Source organism: Borostomias antarcticus (assembly GCF_949987555.1).
Source record: "Borostomias antarcticus genome assembly, chromosome: 3".
Lineage (NCBI taxonomy): Eukaryota > Metazoa > Chordata > Actinopteri > Stomiiformes > Stomiidae > Borostomias > Borostomias antarcticus.
Window position 1 is genome coordinate 21,874,749 of NC_140236.1, and position 18,328 is coordinate 21,893,076.

Consider the following 18,328-nt stretch of genomic DNA (forward strand, 5'->3'; position numbering starts at 1 on the left):
AACGGAAACATATGTCCCCTCTTGGACTAAATTTGGAACAAATCAGATGGACTAAACAGCCCAATTTTCACCGACTTATTTTTTGGCTAAACTAAAGCCAGGACGGGCAGACCGGATTTAGCCCAAGAAACAAAGTCCCGTAGCTACGGCTGGTGCTAGGTGGATTGTCTGGGTCCTTCCTGCGTTTCATTTAGTTATCCTTGTGTAGATTTCTGTGCCAACGTTTTTTTCTCTAGTATTTATTTTGGCCAGATCTGACTAGTAACGATATGACTTGAGCTGGCCCCAATCGGGCTTGTCTTGATTCGGTCCGGGTCCGTCCGTGCTTGCTGGGTAAGTAATGAATCCTTTGAAGAACTCAAAATGCATTTCACATTGAATGAGCAACCAAACATGTCTTAACTGATGTCTAGCTGTAAATGTATCTCCTCCGAATAAGGTATTCATTAATAAGGTATTCATTAATCAACAGCAAATTATAATTCCTGCTCCTTACAGCTTTATGGTTTTACGGCATAGAGTAGTCAATGGTTACTGGTGGAGGACTGAAGGGGACCAAAGTCTATTCTTTCTCTGTGTTTGAAAGACCAGTGTGTTTTCTGTTAACAAAACATGACGAGTATTGAAATCCAATCACAGTAAGAACAGAGGGAAACCCAACACAGACAAAAATAAAGCTGAAGATGACTAAAGCAAAATGACTCAGAAGTCAGAAAGTCACATTTAAATAATGTATTAATTTCATATAACAAAGACATTATTTCATCTACTAAGATAACTGTACATTATAAAGTCTATTATCATACCATTATAAATACCCGCAAGAGTATATTTCCTCATAGTCTGTTCTATAGTGAGCCTCCACCATTGGCTCCCCCACCTGGACCCTTAGTCCGCAGATCATGCCAAATCTTCACCAAGGGCTCCCGATTCTTCCATATGAGCTCATGGCCATACATGATGTACCAGCTGCAGGAAAAGGAAATTAAGCCAGAGTTGAGAAATATGGTCAGATCTGTTAAAGGTGCAGTATGCGGTTTGGCTCAGAAGCACTTTTTGTTCTATTTCTGCAATTTTCATTACATTTTCACAGCAATCAATAAATAAAGTGCTCCGACACTAAAATGAAATACATCTGCAATCTGTGGAAGCTGCAGGACTGTAATAAGGGCGTCAAATTATTTTGAGTTGCCAACTTGAAATGATTGCTATCTGCCAAGCGAATGTCATTTGTTTTCCCCCAGTTTGCAAAAACAATGAAAAAGTTAGTTTTGCAAATGTGGACCCCTTTAAAGCCGTTTTATTTATTTAATATTAATTTAAGTTATTGATCATACACTTTTAATAAGAACACTTTTATTTCAGTTCATTAGTATGCTAATAGAAATAAATTGTTGCACCGTGCACACCTTGCACTTTCATTGTTGCATTACCATTTTAGATTTGTTTGTACTTTCATATAAACTACCTCCAAAAAAGCTGAGCTGCAATCACCCAGTCTTTGTGCAACCAAATGATGTACTACTGATGTCCTACTGATGTACTACTGCCACCAAGTGTGAAATGCTAGTCTGGAGCTCTGCTGGAAGGAGGCCTGAAGGGAGGGACGGGGATTTTCTTGGATGCATTTTTCAAAATCTTTAAAAAGATTTCCAAGTCTTAACAGGAAATCACAAACCACCTACTACTGCACATTTAAGCAGGCAGTAAAATATGTGACTTATATGGACAGTAAAAGGTAACTTACATGCCAAAGAGAGCTCCCCCTAGATGGGCAGCGTGGTCAAAGAACCTCCATCCAAAAACTAGCCCTGCTGTGTCCATTACCAGAATACCTTTCAATGCCTGAAAAAATGGGAAAAAGATTTAGAGTAGTTTAGTATTTAGCATTATAAACCCTGTTATAAGATTATTTATGATCATATACAATGGTCCATATGGTCCTTTTGACAGACTGTACACTCTTGAGATATTAATGCTCATTGCTCATGTCACAGCTAAGTACACAATGGATCTCTATGGGCATACAGTTAAGTACACAAAGTGTACACCCATATAGTAGGGGTGTAACGATACTCATCTTACGATACGATACAGTGCCTCTTATTTTGGAACTGGCTCAACGCGACAGCGAGGCAGCACCTTGGCATCAGCGGGATCCACCAATGTCTTTTCCTACACTGTTGCACACTATCCACCAGGAGGCATCGTAAATCAAGCAACTTCTAGTGGCAGCGTAGCGACTTGATTACCTAGATTAGTGAGGGACTGGTAACGTTAGGGTGGAATGTGACCTATTCAGAAAAATCACATCAAAACGTGTGTAATGATATAACACATCTTATTGTGTTAGTGGTACGCAAAGTTTGAACTTGCACTAGATCTTGATCCACGATTGAGCCTATGCTGAAGTGAACTTTCAGAAAAAATGATAAACTGTCATTCAGCAATTCCACTATAATCAGCATACTGGTAATAGATCTCCGCACTAGCCTGTGAGCCCCCCGAGCTCGGCAGAGTTAGCCGCGAACTTCATGCCGCAATGAGAGATCCCGTCTCTGGGTGGACAGCTGTTCAACTCGCCTGTGACCAGGTCCCCTGGAGCTATTTCGCCTGGCTGCCCATCGCGTGTGAAAAGAATGAATACCACCTACTAGCAAACAAAACATGTTTAGTCACAATTATACTGATAAAACTAAGATGCCTGGATAAAAAAATATGTTTTCCAATGGATAGATTTGACGAAAGTAGATTAATAAGCAAGCCTCTTTTCATTGCTAACTCAGAACACGTCAGGTTTCAATGACGTGCGAATCGCAATGACAGGGAATATCCGTTCTGTCCGCTTAGACGACAGTCACATTAGCCGATCTGATTCATATCTGATTTATTTCCACATATGATTGAGGCCTGAAACGGAGAATATCCGATTCTATGTGATTTTTTCCTGCTTACACGTGCGTAATACATATCGGATACGTGCCACATATGAGCAAAAAAACGGAATTGGGTCACTTCAACCAGGCAGTGTAAATGCAGCCTATGAACAATATATACCATATATACCATAGCCCGCATAGAGAAAATCAAATCGTTTGAACCCTCTTGGCGCCAGGTTTTTTTTTTTTTAAACAATATTTTGACATCTAAATTTCAAAAGAGTGTGGCTTTAAAGTGGTTAGAGATAGAGACTCACTGTAAATGAGACAAATGTTGAGAATGATCCAAAGTTTATGTTGGGTCTAAATGTATCCAACTAATTTGCATATTATGTTGTCATAGGGTGGCGGCCAACTTGAATTATGCCATTTTTCAAGGACATATGGGATATTTTGAATCAATTTGAACTTATTTCAACAAATTTCCCCACCTCTGTCCATTTGTTATGTTATCCAAATATCAAATGAACAGGAAAACAGTAAATGGTAAGCCAACAGTAGTAAACAAACTAATTACTATGCCACATAGTAGCATCACTCATGTAAACAGAAGGCGTCTCTTAGCCGCAGAGGCCTGTGTACCTATCTATCCAGTGTACCTATCTATCCAGGTGACACTGTTTAGTTTTTCAGAGTGTGGTACCTCTCATTGCTAGGCACAGCACACAGAGCCACCCCACACTGCCCCTGCTGTCCCCTCTCAACATAGGCCTACTCATCAATGTTTACAAAATGCAGAAATGACGGGATGATTTCAAATCTGTTCCTAGATCACTTTGCCAAATCCAGGTGTAAAAGTTGGCCAAAACTGTGCCCAGTAATCCTCAATCTCTGATTTCTCTACCAGCCCCATGGACAAATATCCAAAACCTGCTCACAATTGAACCTTATGGCAGCCATTTGGCGTTTTTCCAACGCAATAATCTACTCAATTCTGCTGACTCGCTCTCTCAATAACTCTGCTCCGCTCAACCCACAACTGAATGAACATCGTGTGTATTTATAGTAAACGTGAGAGAGGACAAAAACATATCTGTAAATATACTGTGCTTACTGTAACTGTACAAAATCATTGTTGTGATTGGTCATAAGTTGTTCGCGCGCGATTCATTTGCAGGCTGCTCTTCCTCAGAGCGGCCGCGGTGTCTGATCTGGAAATATGACGCTATAGTCAGACTGGCCGAGTGTCATGGAGAGGATGAGACTTACCCTCAGCTCTGGGGAAATCGGTTGTAACGTGAACCACGGAATGCGCAGGGATTTGTCATCTCAATCATTCCCAAATGACCAGGAAAAGTCGCTAGATTTGTCGAGATTATTTTGTTGTACATGGGATGTGTTATTTGTACAAACACGACGCAAAAACTAAACTTTAGACTGTAGACTATCTTGCACAATCGAACTCTCCATCCTGGTATTTTCGAGTAGTTGTATATCCATATCCACAGGGATAGACAAAGTAGGCTACTGCACTAGGCAAAGCAACCTATCCCCATAGTTTACAACTTTGTGGTTGGACGTAAATACGGAAGTCGGCTACACAAATGAATAAACTGAAGCTTGCCAGACAGCGCAATTTGTCTACTTTTACAGGTAAAAAACCGCTTGTCTCTAGGTCAAACTATTTCAGAAATATGCCGTCCTAAAGAACATATGGTATTTAGGAGCGCTGGCGCGCCCCGTGTATAAAATAGGGAACTCGTAATGAGATTTTCTCAAATATATTGCATTGGAAGATGGTGTCATACTGAATCGAGAGCAAAGTTATACATGTCTGCCATCTAGTGGTGGCGGGAAAATCGAGGTTTCAGCGTGTAAATATCATAAAATCACTGTTTTACTCAGTAACGCAGCTTGTCGCAGAAATGCGACTTTGGCGCTAAGAGGGTTAAATCCAGTTTACAATGAATGATAAATTGAATGAATGAGCTGAGGTAGGCCTAGTGTATCCAGGCAAGAGACTCAACGCAACTATGCTGATGTGGGCTACTGCATTTTGACACATATAGGCTAATGTGAATTTATCTGTTAACCGAATTCGCAAGACAAACGATGTCCACTCAAGTGGGGAGAAAGAGCGAGCCAACAGATTCCAGTTAGCCTTGGAAGATAAACTTATTTATTTGAATGGGAGTTAATCTATTCTAAATGTATCTCACAGCAGTGAACACAGACATGACTGCTTAAATCAAGCATCAAGCATTTTCTAGAGTAGCCTTTTCTAGAGGGTTAATCAATACTCAATGCCAGACCCATGAGAGTTCTTTCACTGATACACTACGTAAGCTACGCTAACTACGTTACTGCATGCTGCAGATCTCTATGGGTCTGGGACACTTCATGCAAAAAGCTGATGTTCAAATCCTGCCAATTCATTGGTAGTGCCGGAATCCCGGCGACACCAATCAGTAACGACTTTCACGATCAGGCACTCCCACCCAACCTGGCCCCGCCCATCTAACCTGGGCTAGCGTCTCTCATTTGCTGCTACGACCTGTCACTCTTTCAATTTTGACCCATCGATACGCCCGCAGAACACCAGCTTGGGTGACAAAGTGGCACAGACTCTATTATGTAGTATGCGGAGCGCAGCGATTCAACTTAATATTTGAGTCTGGAGAGAGACTAATTAAAAGTAGACAACAGCCGAACACTTACATGGTAATTTGACTGGACTCAATCGCTAGCCTACTTGCTACTATAGTGATTATGAACAATTTGATTTAGGCCTAGTAGGCCTAACAGCACTTTGTCTACATGTATGCACAGTTATCAACAGTCCTGGTGGGTCAAATTAGTAATACATTTTCATTGAGATACTTGCATTTAAATAAAAGCTTTAAGGGGAGACAACCCAGGTGAAATGAAAAAAAAAAATCCTTAATAGGTATCACCATCAAACTCCCCCAGTTTGTTGGGTACATTAAGGAGCATCTTTTTTGTATTACAAGTTTTCTGAAATCGTATGGATAAATATGCAAATTAGGCATTATATGCGCTAAATATGCGCTAATTTGCATAATTTCGGGACATCAATTTTTTAAACTGGTTCAAGCCAGATTCTAAATTCTTGTTTCATTTTGTTCACATATCCCTATTCAAAACTTTGTTCAAGGGGGATTTTTGATATATCTTTTCTTCACTTCAGAAATCATAAAATACTGTCAACAGTGATAAAAAGACCAATTTTTGCCATGTTTTAGGGATAAACTGGCTATGAATGAAATTTAAAAAATCCCCCTTGGCCAAACCCTTCAGAATATGGATTGGAACAAAACTAGAAAGTTAGGTGTATGTAGGTGCTACTCAAGTGGTGGTTTTGATGTCCCTAAGATGAGAAATAACTCATTTTGAGAAAACGGGCTTTGAACATTTGTATTGTAAAAAACCATACATTTGCATTGTAAACCAATATTTACAAACACAGTATCCAATCACATCATTAGTAACAACATTACACAACATCTGAAAATACATAGAAACTGAAAATTGAATAACACAGCATGTTGTGGATTCAGAATAGTCCAGGAGTAGACATTTTGTATAGAGAAGCAAGACCTGTTTAGTTGGAAGCCCACTCAACACGTCAAGGTACAGCCCACGAGTGGGGTGTTAGTAAGACGAGACTAGAGACGAGACAATGTTAGTAGGGAAGAGAACATTCCCTTTTAGAAAGCTTGTATCATTTTGTTAAACAGATCATGGACAAAGATAGACACATTTGACGAGGACATGCATGAGAAAACAGATTATCTAACTTTTTGTGTTTTTTTAAGTGTTTTACATGGAGAAAACATGAATGAATGAATGAATGAATGAACATGAAGAGTAAGCTGATTCATAAATACACAGGACAAGATGTGGTAAACAATGCAGGGTAAACACCAATAGAAGCTTAATATAGATTGCCAAACAAACAAGTGATATAACCATCGTCAAAAGCAACACCATAGGAGACATCAAGCTACGCCGTCATAGGTCTACAGAGTCACTCCTCAGATGGCACCACACTAGCTATCCACAAAACTGTCTAACTGACTGCTGCAGTCCACAAAACTGTCCTAAAACCACAATATGTTCCTGGTGCGCATGGGGTTGTCATCAGTGAAGCAGACTACCCCATATTGCCGCCTTCATGTTGTCCACTGAACACTGGTTATTGAGAATTATTGTAATAATTCTCAATAACTGTAATCATTTTGTAACATTTTGCATTTATTGGCAGCCAGCTTACCTACCTCTGGGTCCACATCTGCCTGCCTAATCTGCTCTCTGCTTCTGTGCAAGGACTCCAGACCTCTCTCTATTTCAGCAACTGAAATTAAAACAGTTTATTTGGTCAGTTTATGGATGCATGTAAAAATGCCACAGGTAGAGAGAGGGAGACTACTGTGCATATGTATAGGCTTCTGATATTATTAGAGAGAGAGAGAGAGAGAGAGAGAGAGAGAGAGAGAGAGAGGGAACACGTTTCAATAGCCTACCTGTCACCCTCTTGTCATGTTTCTGATACGTTTTCAGATGAAGCCCTGGGATCCAACACTTAACTAATCTTTTGGAGAACTGCATACCCCAACCCTAACTCGTCCGCTAAGAGGACCATCCTCACATTGACATTAAATGCAACATCATTCCTAGTTGTATCATGAAGCCGAGTCGATGTGTAGACACTTTTGCGATAGCCATTTCTCACAAAGACTGCACTCTAAGAGCAAAGTACTACAGAACCCACTCTTCTGAGGATCTATGTTAATTTTAAGACCAGTCCCTGCACAATTAGGACAAATCAACCCAGTTATCAGCTCATTCAAACGTGCCGCATCTCTCTGCTGCTCACTGGACATGCTAACGCTAGCCTCATCCCCCTGCTGCTCACTGGACATGCTAGCACCGGCTAATGACAACTTGCGCGAATAGGCACTTTATATCTCATAAATGTAAACCTTTCCATTTAGTTAGGGCCCGAGCACTGGCGGTGCGAGGCCCTATTGAATTTCGAAGGATTATTATTAGGGCCCGAGCACTGGCGGTGCGAGGCCCTATTGAAACTCGAAGGATTATTAGGGCCCGAGCACTGGCGGTGCGAGGCCCTATTGAAACTCGAAGGATTATTATTCTTCTCCTTCTCCTTCTTCTCCTTCTCCTTCTCCTTCTTTACTCCAAACAAATGCCTTTTAGGCGGCCTGAACATCGATGAAAACGGATGAAACTTTGCAGATACGTCAGTCCCGGTGAAAAATTTGATAATTCATGGGTGACGGAAATGGGCGTGGCAAAACGGCTCAAGAGCGCCCCCTGGAAAATCTAAAATGGCGAGCCCCACCTTTCAGTTTGATGTAGGCGAACGAAATTCGGAGGGCATATGTAGTTCATCGAGACGCACTAAAATGTCTCTTGGAGCTATACCCAACATGCAACAGGAAGGCCGCCATTTTGCTTTTAATGTGCCATTTTGTCCTTGTTTTGACCATTTCCATGCCTCGTACTTCGACGAACTCTTCCTACAGATTTCATCCGATCAACTTCATATCGGGTCAGCTTCATCTTAAGGCCTTTCTGATCAAAAGTTATCAAAAAAATTGAGTTTTCACCAAACACCCTTGCCGTGGCGCCCCGCCAAAGTTTGACATTTCGCCATAAAACACGAAGTCCTCATAACTCCTCCATACATTATCCAATTTGTCCGATATATCTCACGCTTCATGACGGTTCTGTCCTGAACACATCTATGTGTCAGTATTGCATCATACTTATAGCGCCACCTATTGGTGAAACAGGAAGTCCCCATAACTCCTCCATACATTATCGGATTTGTCCGATATATCTCACGCTTCATGACGGTTCTGTCCTGAACACATCTATGTGTCAGTATTGCGTCATACTTATAGCGCCACCTATTGGTGAAATAGGAAGTCCTCATAATTCCTCCATACATTATCCAATTTGTCCGATAGAGCTCAGGCTTCATGACGGTTCTGTCCTGAACACATCTATGTGTCAGTATTGCGTTATACGTATAGCGCCACCTATTGGTGAAACAGGAAGTCCTCATAACTCCTGCATACATCATCCAATTTGCACCAAATTGCTGACGCTTCATGAAGGTCGCCTTCTGAACCCATCTATGTGTCGGTATTGAGTCACACTTACAGCGCCACCTACGGGTGAAACAGGAAGTCCTCATAACTCCTACATACGTTATCCAATTTGTCCCATATATCTCACGCTTCATGACGGTTCTGTCCTGAACACATCTATGTGTCAGTATTGCGTCATACTTATAGCGCCACCTATTGGTGAAACAGGAAGTCCTCATAACTCCTCCATACATTATCCAATTTGTTCTATATATCTCACGCTTCATGACGGTTCTGTCCTGAACACATCTATGTGTCAGTATTGCGTCATACTTATAGCGCCACCTATTGGTGAAACAGGAAGTCCTCATAACTCCTCCATACATTATCCAATTTGTCCGATATATCTCACGCTTCATGACGGTTCTGTCCTGAACACATCTTTGTGTCAGTATTGCATCATACTTATTGCGCCACCTATTGGTAAAACAGGAAGTCCTCATAACTCCTCCATACATTATCCAATTTGTCCGATATATCTCACGCTTCATGACGGTTCTGTCCTGAACACATCTATGTGTCAGTATTGCGTCATACTTATAGCGCCACCTATTGGTAAAACAGGAAGTCCTCATAACTCCTCCATACATTATCCGATTTGTCCGATATATCTCACGCTTCATGAGGGTTCTGTCCTGAACACATCTATGTGTCAGTATTGCGTCATACTTATAGCGCCACCTATTGGTGAAACAGGAAGTCCTCATAACTCCTCCATACATTATCCGATTTGTCCGATTTATCTCACGCTTCATGACGGTTCTGTCCTGAACACATCTATGTGTCAGTATTGCGTCATACTTATAGCGCCACCTATTGGTGAAACAGGAAGTCCTCATAACTCCTGCATACATCATCCGATTTGCACCAAATTGCTGACGCTTCATGAAGGTGGCCTTCTGAACCCATCTATGTGTCGGTATTGAGTCACACTTACAGCGCCACCTACTGGTGAAACAGGAAGTCCTCATAACTCCTACATACGTTATCCGATTTACTCAACATTTCTCACGCTTCATCAAGGTACCGTCCTGAACACATCTATGCTTCGGTATGGAGTCACGCCTAGAGCGCCACCTACTGGTGACAGGAAGTTTCTCTCAGTACTGCACACCGAAATAGCACAGCCTTTAACGGCGCAGCACCCCGACACGCGTGGGGTGCGAGGGCCCGCTCACTGCTGCTCGCAGCACTAGTTATTCTACCTTCTTGTTCTTCTCCCCAAACAAATGCCTTTTTGGCGGTCTAAACATCGATGAAAACGGATGAAACTTTGCAGATACGTCAGGCCCGGTGAAAAATTTGATAATTCATGGGTGACGGAAATGGGCGTGGCAAAACGGCTCAAGAGCGCCCCCTGGAAAATTTAAAATGGCGAGCCCCACCTTTCAGTTTGATGTAGGCGAACGAAATTCGGTGGGCATATGTATTTCATCGAGACACACTAAAATGTCTCTTGGAGTTATACCCAACATGCAACACGAAGGCCGCCATTTTGCTTTTAATGTGCCATTTTGTCCTTGTTTTGACCATTTCCATGCCTCGTACTTTGACGAACTCCTCCTACAGATTTCATCCGATCAACTTCATATCGGGTCAGCTTAATCTTAAGACCTTTGTGATCAAAAGTTATCAAAAATTTTTAGTTTCCATTAAACACCCTTGCCGTGGCGCCCCGCCAAAGTTTTACATTTCGCCATAAAACACGAAGTCCTCATAACTCCTCCATACATTATCCAATTTGTCCGATAAATCTCACGCTTCATGACGGTTCTGTCCTGAACACATCTATGTGTCAGTATTGCGTCATACTTATAGCGCCACCTATTGGTGAAACAGGAAGTCCTCATAACTCCTCCATACATAATCCGATTTGTCCGATATGTCTCATGCTTCATGACAGTTCTGTCCTGAACACATCTATGTGTCAGTATTGTGTCATACTTATAGCGCCACCTCATGGTGAAACAGGGAGTCCTCATAACTCCTACATACGTGATCCAATTTACTCAACATTTCTCACGCTTCATCAAGGTACCGTCCTGAACACATCTATGCTTCGGTATTGAGTCGCCGTTAAAGGGTGTGCTATTTCGGTGTGCAGTACTAAGAGAAACTTTCTGTCACCAGTAGGTGGCGCTCTAAGCGTGACTCAATACTGAAGCATAGATGTGTTCAGGACGGTACCTTGATGAAGCGTGAGAAATGTTGAGTAAATTGGATAACGTATGTAGGAGTTATGAGGACTTCCTGTTTCACCAGTAGGTGGCGCTGTAGGTATGACGCAATACTGACTTACAGAAGTGTTCAAGATGCGACCTTCATCAAGCATGAGCAATTTGGAGTAAATCGGATAACATATGTAGGAGTTATGAGTACTTCCTGTTTCACCAGTAGGTGGCGCTATAAGTATGACGCAATACTGACACATAGATGTGTTCAGGACAGAACCGTCATGAAGCGTGAGATATATCGGACAAATCGGATAATGTATGGAGGAGTTATGAGGACTTCCTGTTTTAACAATAGGTGGCGCTATAAGTATGACGCAATACTGACACATAGATGTGTTCAGGACAGAACCGTCATGAAGCGTGAGATATATCGGACAAATCGGATAATGTATGGAGGAGTTATGAGGACTTCCTGTTTTACCAATAGGTGGCGCTATAAGTATGACGCAATACTGACACATAGATGTGTTCAGGACAGAACCTTCATGAAGCGTGAGATATATTGGACGAATTGGATAATGTATGGAGGAGTAATGAGGACTTCCTGTTTCACCAATAGGTGGCGCTATAAGTATGATGCAATACTGACACATAGATGTGTTCAGGACAGAACCGTCATGAAGCGTGAGATATATCGGACAAATTGGATAATGTATGGAGGAGTTATGAGGACTTCGTGTTTTATGGCGAAATATCAAACTTTGGCGGTGTGCAGTACTGAGAGAAACTTCCTGTCACCAGTAGGTGGCGCTCTAGGCGTGACTCAATACCGAAGCATAGATGTGTTCAGGACGGTACCTTGATGAAGCGTGAGAAATGTTGAGTAAATCGGATAACGTATGTAGGAGTTATGAGGACTTCCTGTTTCACCAGTAGGTGGCGCTGTGAGTGTGACTCAATACCGACACATAGATGGGTTCAGAAGGCCACCTTCATGAAGCGTCAGCAATTTGGTGCAAATCGGATAATGTATGCAGGAGTTATGAGGACTTCCTGTTTCACCAATAGGTAGCGCTATACGTATGACGCAATACTGAAACATAGATGTGTTCAGGACAGAACCGTCATGAAGCGTGAGCTATATCGGACAAATTGGATAATGTATGGAGGAGTTGTGAGGACTTCCTGTTTCACCAATAGGTGGCGCTATATGTATGACGCAATACTGACACATAGATGTGTTCAGGACAGAACCGTCATGAAGCGTGAGATATATCGGACAAATTGGATAATGTATGTAGTAGTTATGAGGACTTCCTGTTTCACCAATAGGTGGCGCTATAAGTATGATGCAATACTGACACATAGATGTGTTCAGGACAGAACCGTCATGAAGCGTGAGATATATCGGACGAATTGGATAATGTATGTAGGAGTTATGAGGACTTCCTGTTTCACCAATAGGTGGCGCTATAAGTATGACGCAATACTGACACATAGATGTGTTCAGGACAGAACCGTCATGAAGCGTGAGATATATCGGACAAATCCGATAATGTATGGAGGAGTTATGGGGACTTCCTGTTTCACCAATAGGTGGCGCTATAAGTATGATGTAATACTGACACATAGATGTGTTCAGGACAGAACCGTCATGAAGCGTGAGATATATCGGACGAATTGGCTAATGTATGTAGGAGTTATGAGGACTTCCTGTTTCACCAGTAGGTGGCGCTGTGAGTGTGACTCAATACCGACACATAGATGGGTTCAGAAGGCCACCTTCATGAAGCGTCAGCAATTTGGTGCAAATCGGATAATGTATGCAGGAGTTATGAGGACTTCCTGTTTCACCAATAGGTAGCGCTATACGTATGACGCAATACTGAAACATAGATGTGTTCAGGACAGAACCGTCATGAAGCGTGAGCTATATCGGACAAATTGGATAATGTATGGAGGAGTTGTGAGGACTTCCTGTTTCACCAATAGGTGGCGCTATATGTATGACGCAATACTGACACATAGATGTGTTCAGGACAGAACCGTCATGAAGCGTGAGATATATCGGACAAATTGGATAATGTATGTAGTAGTTATGAGGACTTCCTGTTTCACCAATAGGTGGCGCTATAAGTATGATGCAATACTGACACATAGATGTGTTCAGGACAGAACCGTCATGAAGCGTGAGATATATCGGACGAATTGGATAATGTATGTAGGAGTTATGAGGACTTCCTGTTTCACCAATAGGTGGCGCTATAAGTATGACGCAATACTGACACAGATGTGTTCAGGACAGAACCGTCATGAAGCGTGAGATATATCGGACAAATCCGATAATGTATGGAGGAGTTATGGGGACTTCCTGTTTCACCAATAGGTGGCGCTATAAGTATGATGTAATACTGACACATAGATGTGTTCAGGACAGAACCGTCATGAAGCGTGAGATATATCGGACGAATTGGCTAATGTATGTAGGAGTTATGAGGACTTCCTGTTTCACCAATAGGTGGCGCTATAAGTATGACGCAATACTGACACATAGATGTGTTCAGGACAGAACCGTCATGAAGCGTGAGATATATCGGACAAATTGGATAATGTATGTAGGAGTTATGAGGACTTCCTGTTTCACCAATAGGTGGCACTATAAGTATGATGCAATACTGACACATAGATGTGTTCAGGACAGAACCGTCATGAAGCGTGAGATATAGGGACAAATTGGATTATGTATGGAGGAGATATGAGGACTTCCTGTTTCACCAATAGGTGGCGCTATAAGTATGACGCAATACTGACACATAGATGTGTTCAGGACAGAACCGTCATGAAGCGTGAGATATATCGGACAAATTGGATAATGTATGGAGGAGTTATGAGGACTTCCTGTTTCACCAATAGGTGGCGCTATAAGTATGACGCAATACTGACACATAGATGTGTTCAGGACAGAACCGTCATGAAGCGTGAGATATATCGGACAAATTGGATAATGTATGGAGGAGTTATGAGGACTTCCTGTTTCACCAATAGGTGGCGCTATAAGTATGATGCAATACTGACACATAGATGTGTTCAGGACAGAACCGTCATGAAGCGTGAGATATATCGGACAAATTGGATAATGTATGGAGGAGTTATGAGGACTTCGTGTTTTATGGCGAAATGTCAAACTTTGGCGGGGCGCCACGGCAAGGGTGTTTGGTGAAAACTCAATTTTTTTGATAACTTTTGATCACAAAGGTCTTAAGATGAAGCTGACCGAATAGGAAGTTGATCGGATGAAATCTGTAGGAGGAGTTCGTTAAAGTACGAGGCATGGAAATGGTAAAAACAAGGGGAAAATGGCACATTAAGAGCAAAATTGCGGACTTCCTGTTGCATGTTGGGTATAGCCCTAAGAGACATTTTAGTGTGTCTCGATGAACTACATATGCCCACCGAATTTCGTTCGCCTACATCAAACTGGAAGGTGGGGCTCGCCATTTAAAATTTTCCAGGGGGCGCTCTTGAGCCGTTTTGCCACGCCCATTTCCGTCACCCATGAATTATCAAATTTTTCACCGGGACTGACGTATCTGCAAAGTTTCATCCGTTTTCATCGATGTTTAGGCCGCCAAAAAGGCATTTGTTTTGGAAGAAGAAGGAGAAGGAGAAGGAGAAGGAGGAGAATAATCCTTCGAAATACAATAGGGCCTCGCACCGCCAGTGTGCTCGGGCCCTAACTATCAGGTTTGGTTGCGATAACATTGTGCACGAGAGCCAGATCCAAATGATACCTGGCATGACCGGGTCAAAACGAAAGAAACGCTGCGAGACGTTCCGAAAAAAGGCTAACTTTTGGTGATTTTAGGAAGAATCTACAGACGCAAACAGACTAAATGAAGTAAAATAAACATCTAAATGCGTATTGTTGATGTCTTATTTCCACTAGTATGAAAGAAGACATGTTATGGAAGCAAACTAGCACAAAATCTTAAATTTGACCAGGGCGTTGAAAAACAATGTTTTCACCTACCGTGTCTCCCCTTAACAGGGCAAGTGGAATAAACATCAAAATAAGATGGTCAGCAATAGGCTCTATGCTCATTCTGAAGCATTTCCCAGACAGAGAGAGTATTAACGTAAAACTTCAATTAAAGCTCAATGAGAACTTTTTTATGGTTCCATATTCACCTTTACTTGCTATTAGTTTATGAATTGGCCTTTGAATTTCGGTGTACTGGCTAGTACACTGGCCCAAAATCTTGTGGTGGAAACGGAAGTGACACGTTTTGCATGTCATAATATCAGGAAGACAACAAACACTTCGCCCCACAAATGTATCTAGATGCACATAAAAGAAAGAAGACCGGTATTTACCTGCATTGAAGCCATCCTTCCAGAAAGTAGCTACAATCTTCCAACCCAGTCTGCGCCACGTGCATTTATCATCATTTTGTCCCATCATTACAGCGAGTGAGTGGGGCATTGTGGGAAGTGTGGTTCTTAAAACGCAGTGCCAATTTTATCACAACCAGAGGGCTGCCAAAGTGGCGAGTTATCTCATGTAGCTTTAATAGCCTGGGCTTTTATTTCCTTCAATCGCTGAACTCAACCGGCCTATATTTGGGACAGGCGTCTATATGGAACAAGCCTTTAATTCCTTTCCTACAAAACTTGATGGGAAATACTCTCAAATTGTTTATTTAAACCAGTATGAATATAACAGATGTGGGAAGTTAGAAATGTCACATGCTGCAGCATTTCACCTTTGCGGTATTTGGCAGGGAAATCCCGTTGGAAATCTCGTGGGATTTCAGACGGGTGTTATTTCGTTTAAGTGATGTACCACCGCCAGGCGGCGTCTGAGTAGATTTAGCAGGCTGGGCTCAGTGTTTTTCTCCTATAGTCTACGAATGAAGCATCATTAAGTTTCACATTCTCTAATTTAAATGCTCTGTTGTAAAGCACTTTGAGCTGAATTTATCTGTATGAAAGGTGCTATACAAATAACGTTTAATTGTTATTATTACCTTGTTCTCAAACACGTTTTCTCCATCTGGATGTAATTTAATTATTACGAACACCTATATCTAGGCCTACAGTAGCCTATCTATCTCGGTAACTGACGTCGGGTCAAGACGTGGTGGCTGTTAGGTCAAATGCGCAAAATAACAGTATTGTAAATATATTTGTAAGTAAAGATATGGTGAACGTGGGGGTTTTGCGTTTTGTTTCTGGAACGCATTCAACTGGTAGGCTACTCGTAAACCCCGGAAGTAAATTTGAAGACGGGGCACCAGCTAATGTAGCCAAGTCTGAGCGCAGTAGGCTATATGGCTTCAGCACGATACAAAGAAAAAATAAGCTTGATCGACTTGTGGATCCATACAAAATTTACATAGTCGCCATGAGTAAAGATCACTCATTGCCAATCATATCCGGACATTAACTATCGTGTGCATAGATAGCGGCAGGTTTGACAGTGAGTGCGTTCACATGCACAATATACACAATATTTTGTTATTTGAATTATCTTGAATATATATATATATTCAAGATCATTCAAATAAGAAAATATCGTGTATGTTTTTATTTATTTTTACCGGCCGCCAGCCGTTCCATGAACGGCTATAGGGAATGCGCAGTTTCGCGCTGGCTACAGCCTATTATATGCACAGTTTCGCGCTACGTAGGCTATTATAAATAAGTATTATTCATTGGGGGAGCTTGGACTCGCTGGGGACTGGTGGAGAGACGCAGAGCCTCCCCAGACGCGACATCTCCAGTTGGCTTAAGAGCTGCACGCTCTGGCGTCCAAGCAGCCACCGGCGGCGCCCCTCGCAGTGTCCACAGAAGAATATACCCACCAAAATACCTGCATGGTGAAGACAAGCTGCAGCAAGTGCAGAACTGTCTACCAATGCATGAAGTGCACCTAGCTGTCTGTGAGAGGCTATAGCAGAGGATATGTGCGAAGTGTATTTGAGCTGCCACCTCAACCGTGCGTAAGAGCAGAGCGCATCAACTCGTGTATAGCTACAACTAGTAGCCCATAGCCATTAAAACGGCTTATTGTTTTATTCATATATCAACTAGATAATTCGATAATAATGAGTAGCCTAGTAGGCTATAAAAGGAATTCAATAGGGCCTAATAAGCCTTAAGTTGTAGCCTAGGCTACAGTACAATCACAAGACGCATAGGCCTAGCCTATCGTAAAAAGCGTTGCGTTCTCATAGGCCTATATTAACTTAGATAATTATTAATTATGCTCAGGTCATAATGCCGTTGAAAATAATTCCCTCTAAGCAGAATTTGAATTGTATTAAAATAGGCTAAAATTAAATTTCCACATATTCTGATTCCTTCTAGGCCTATATAAAAAAAAACATTTTTTTATGTGTAGCCTAGGCTATAGGCTTCTGCGATGAACAAAACAGCCACAATGTAGCCCGCTTAGCGAGCGAGAGGGCAGTCTACCATAAAGTGTAGGCTATAGCCTAACCATAATGTAATATATCTATACTACATGCATTGTGGTATTTCTTTATATAGCCCAGCCTGCAATTGTTTCTCAATAAACAGTTATGTCATCCTCTGAGTCCGAATGTAGGCTAATAGACCGGCAGCTCTAAATGCCTTCTCAATCAATGAGAAATGGTTGTAAAAATGATGTTTTATTGATGAAAAGGGTAAAACTGAAAAACATGGAGAGTCATTGCATTGATCGAGGCAGTCCGTTCAAATAGGAATCAAAAGATAAAGTAGGCCCATTAAAAATGACCAATTACATCTTCAAATCCCTTCTAATCTTGGCCTTTGATAGGGTTCTTTCCCGCCCTACTGCCAATTATATCCGAACATTAACTATCTTGTGCATACAGAGCACAAACAATTAAACAATGAAACGAATAGATTTCCTCCCTGTCTGTCTGTGGCATTCGCTACCAGCAAACACTGAAAATACAGGTCCTCAATTAGATTAGACTAGCCTATCCAACTGGACCACTCCAATGAATGTTGAACGTAGTCTACTTTTATTCTTTAGGTTTTACAGAATCGGCCTTCAATGTCCACACAT

General features: G+C 41.8%; 1 protein-coding gene across 1 annotated transcript in view; it reads right to left on the reverse strand.

Annotated features, from left to right (window-relative positions):
• Positions 1-413: 413 nt before the first annotated feature.
• parlb (presenilin associated, rhomboid-like b) overlaps positions 414-18,328 on the reverse strand; it is a gene marked incomplete at its 5' end in the record, with an annotated part of 51,849 nt that continues 33,934 nt past the window's right edge. Inside the window, 2 exons of the mRNA XM_084436075.1 lie at positions 414-969; positions 1,748-1,845. Coding sequence (XP_084292201.1) covers positions 849-969; positions 1,748-1,845 — 219 coding nt within the window. The 3' untranslated portion in view covers positions 414-848. The remainder of the gene's footprint in view (positions 970-1,747; positions 1,846-18,328) is intronic.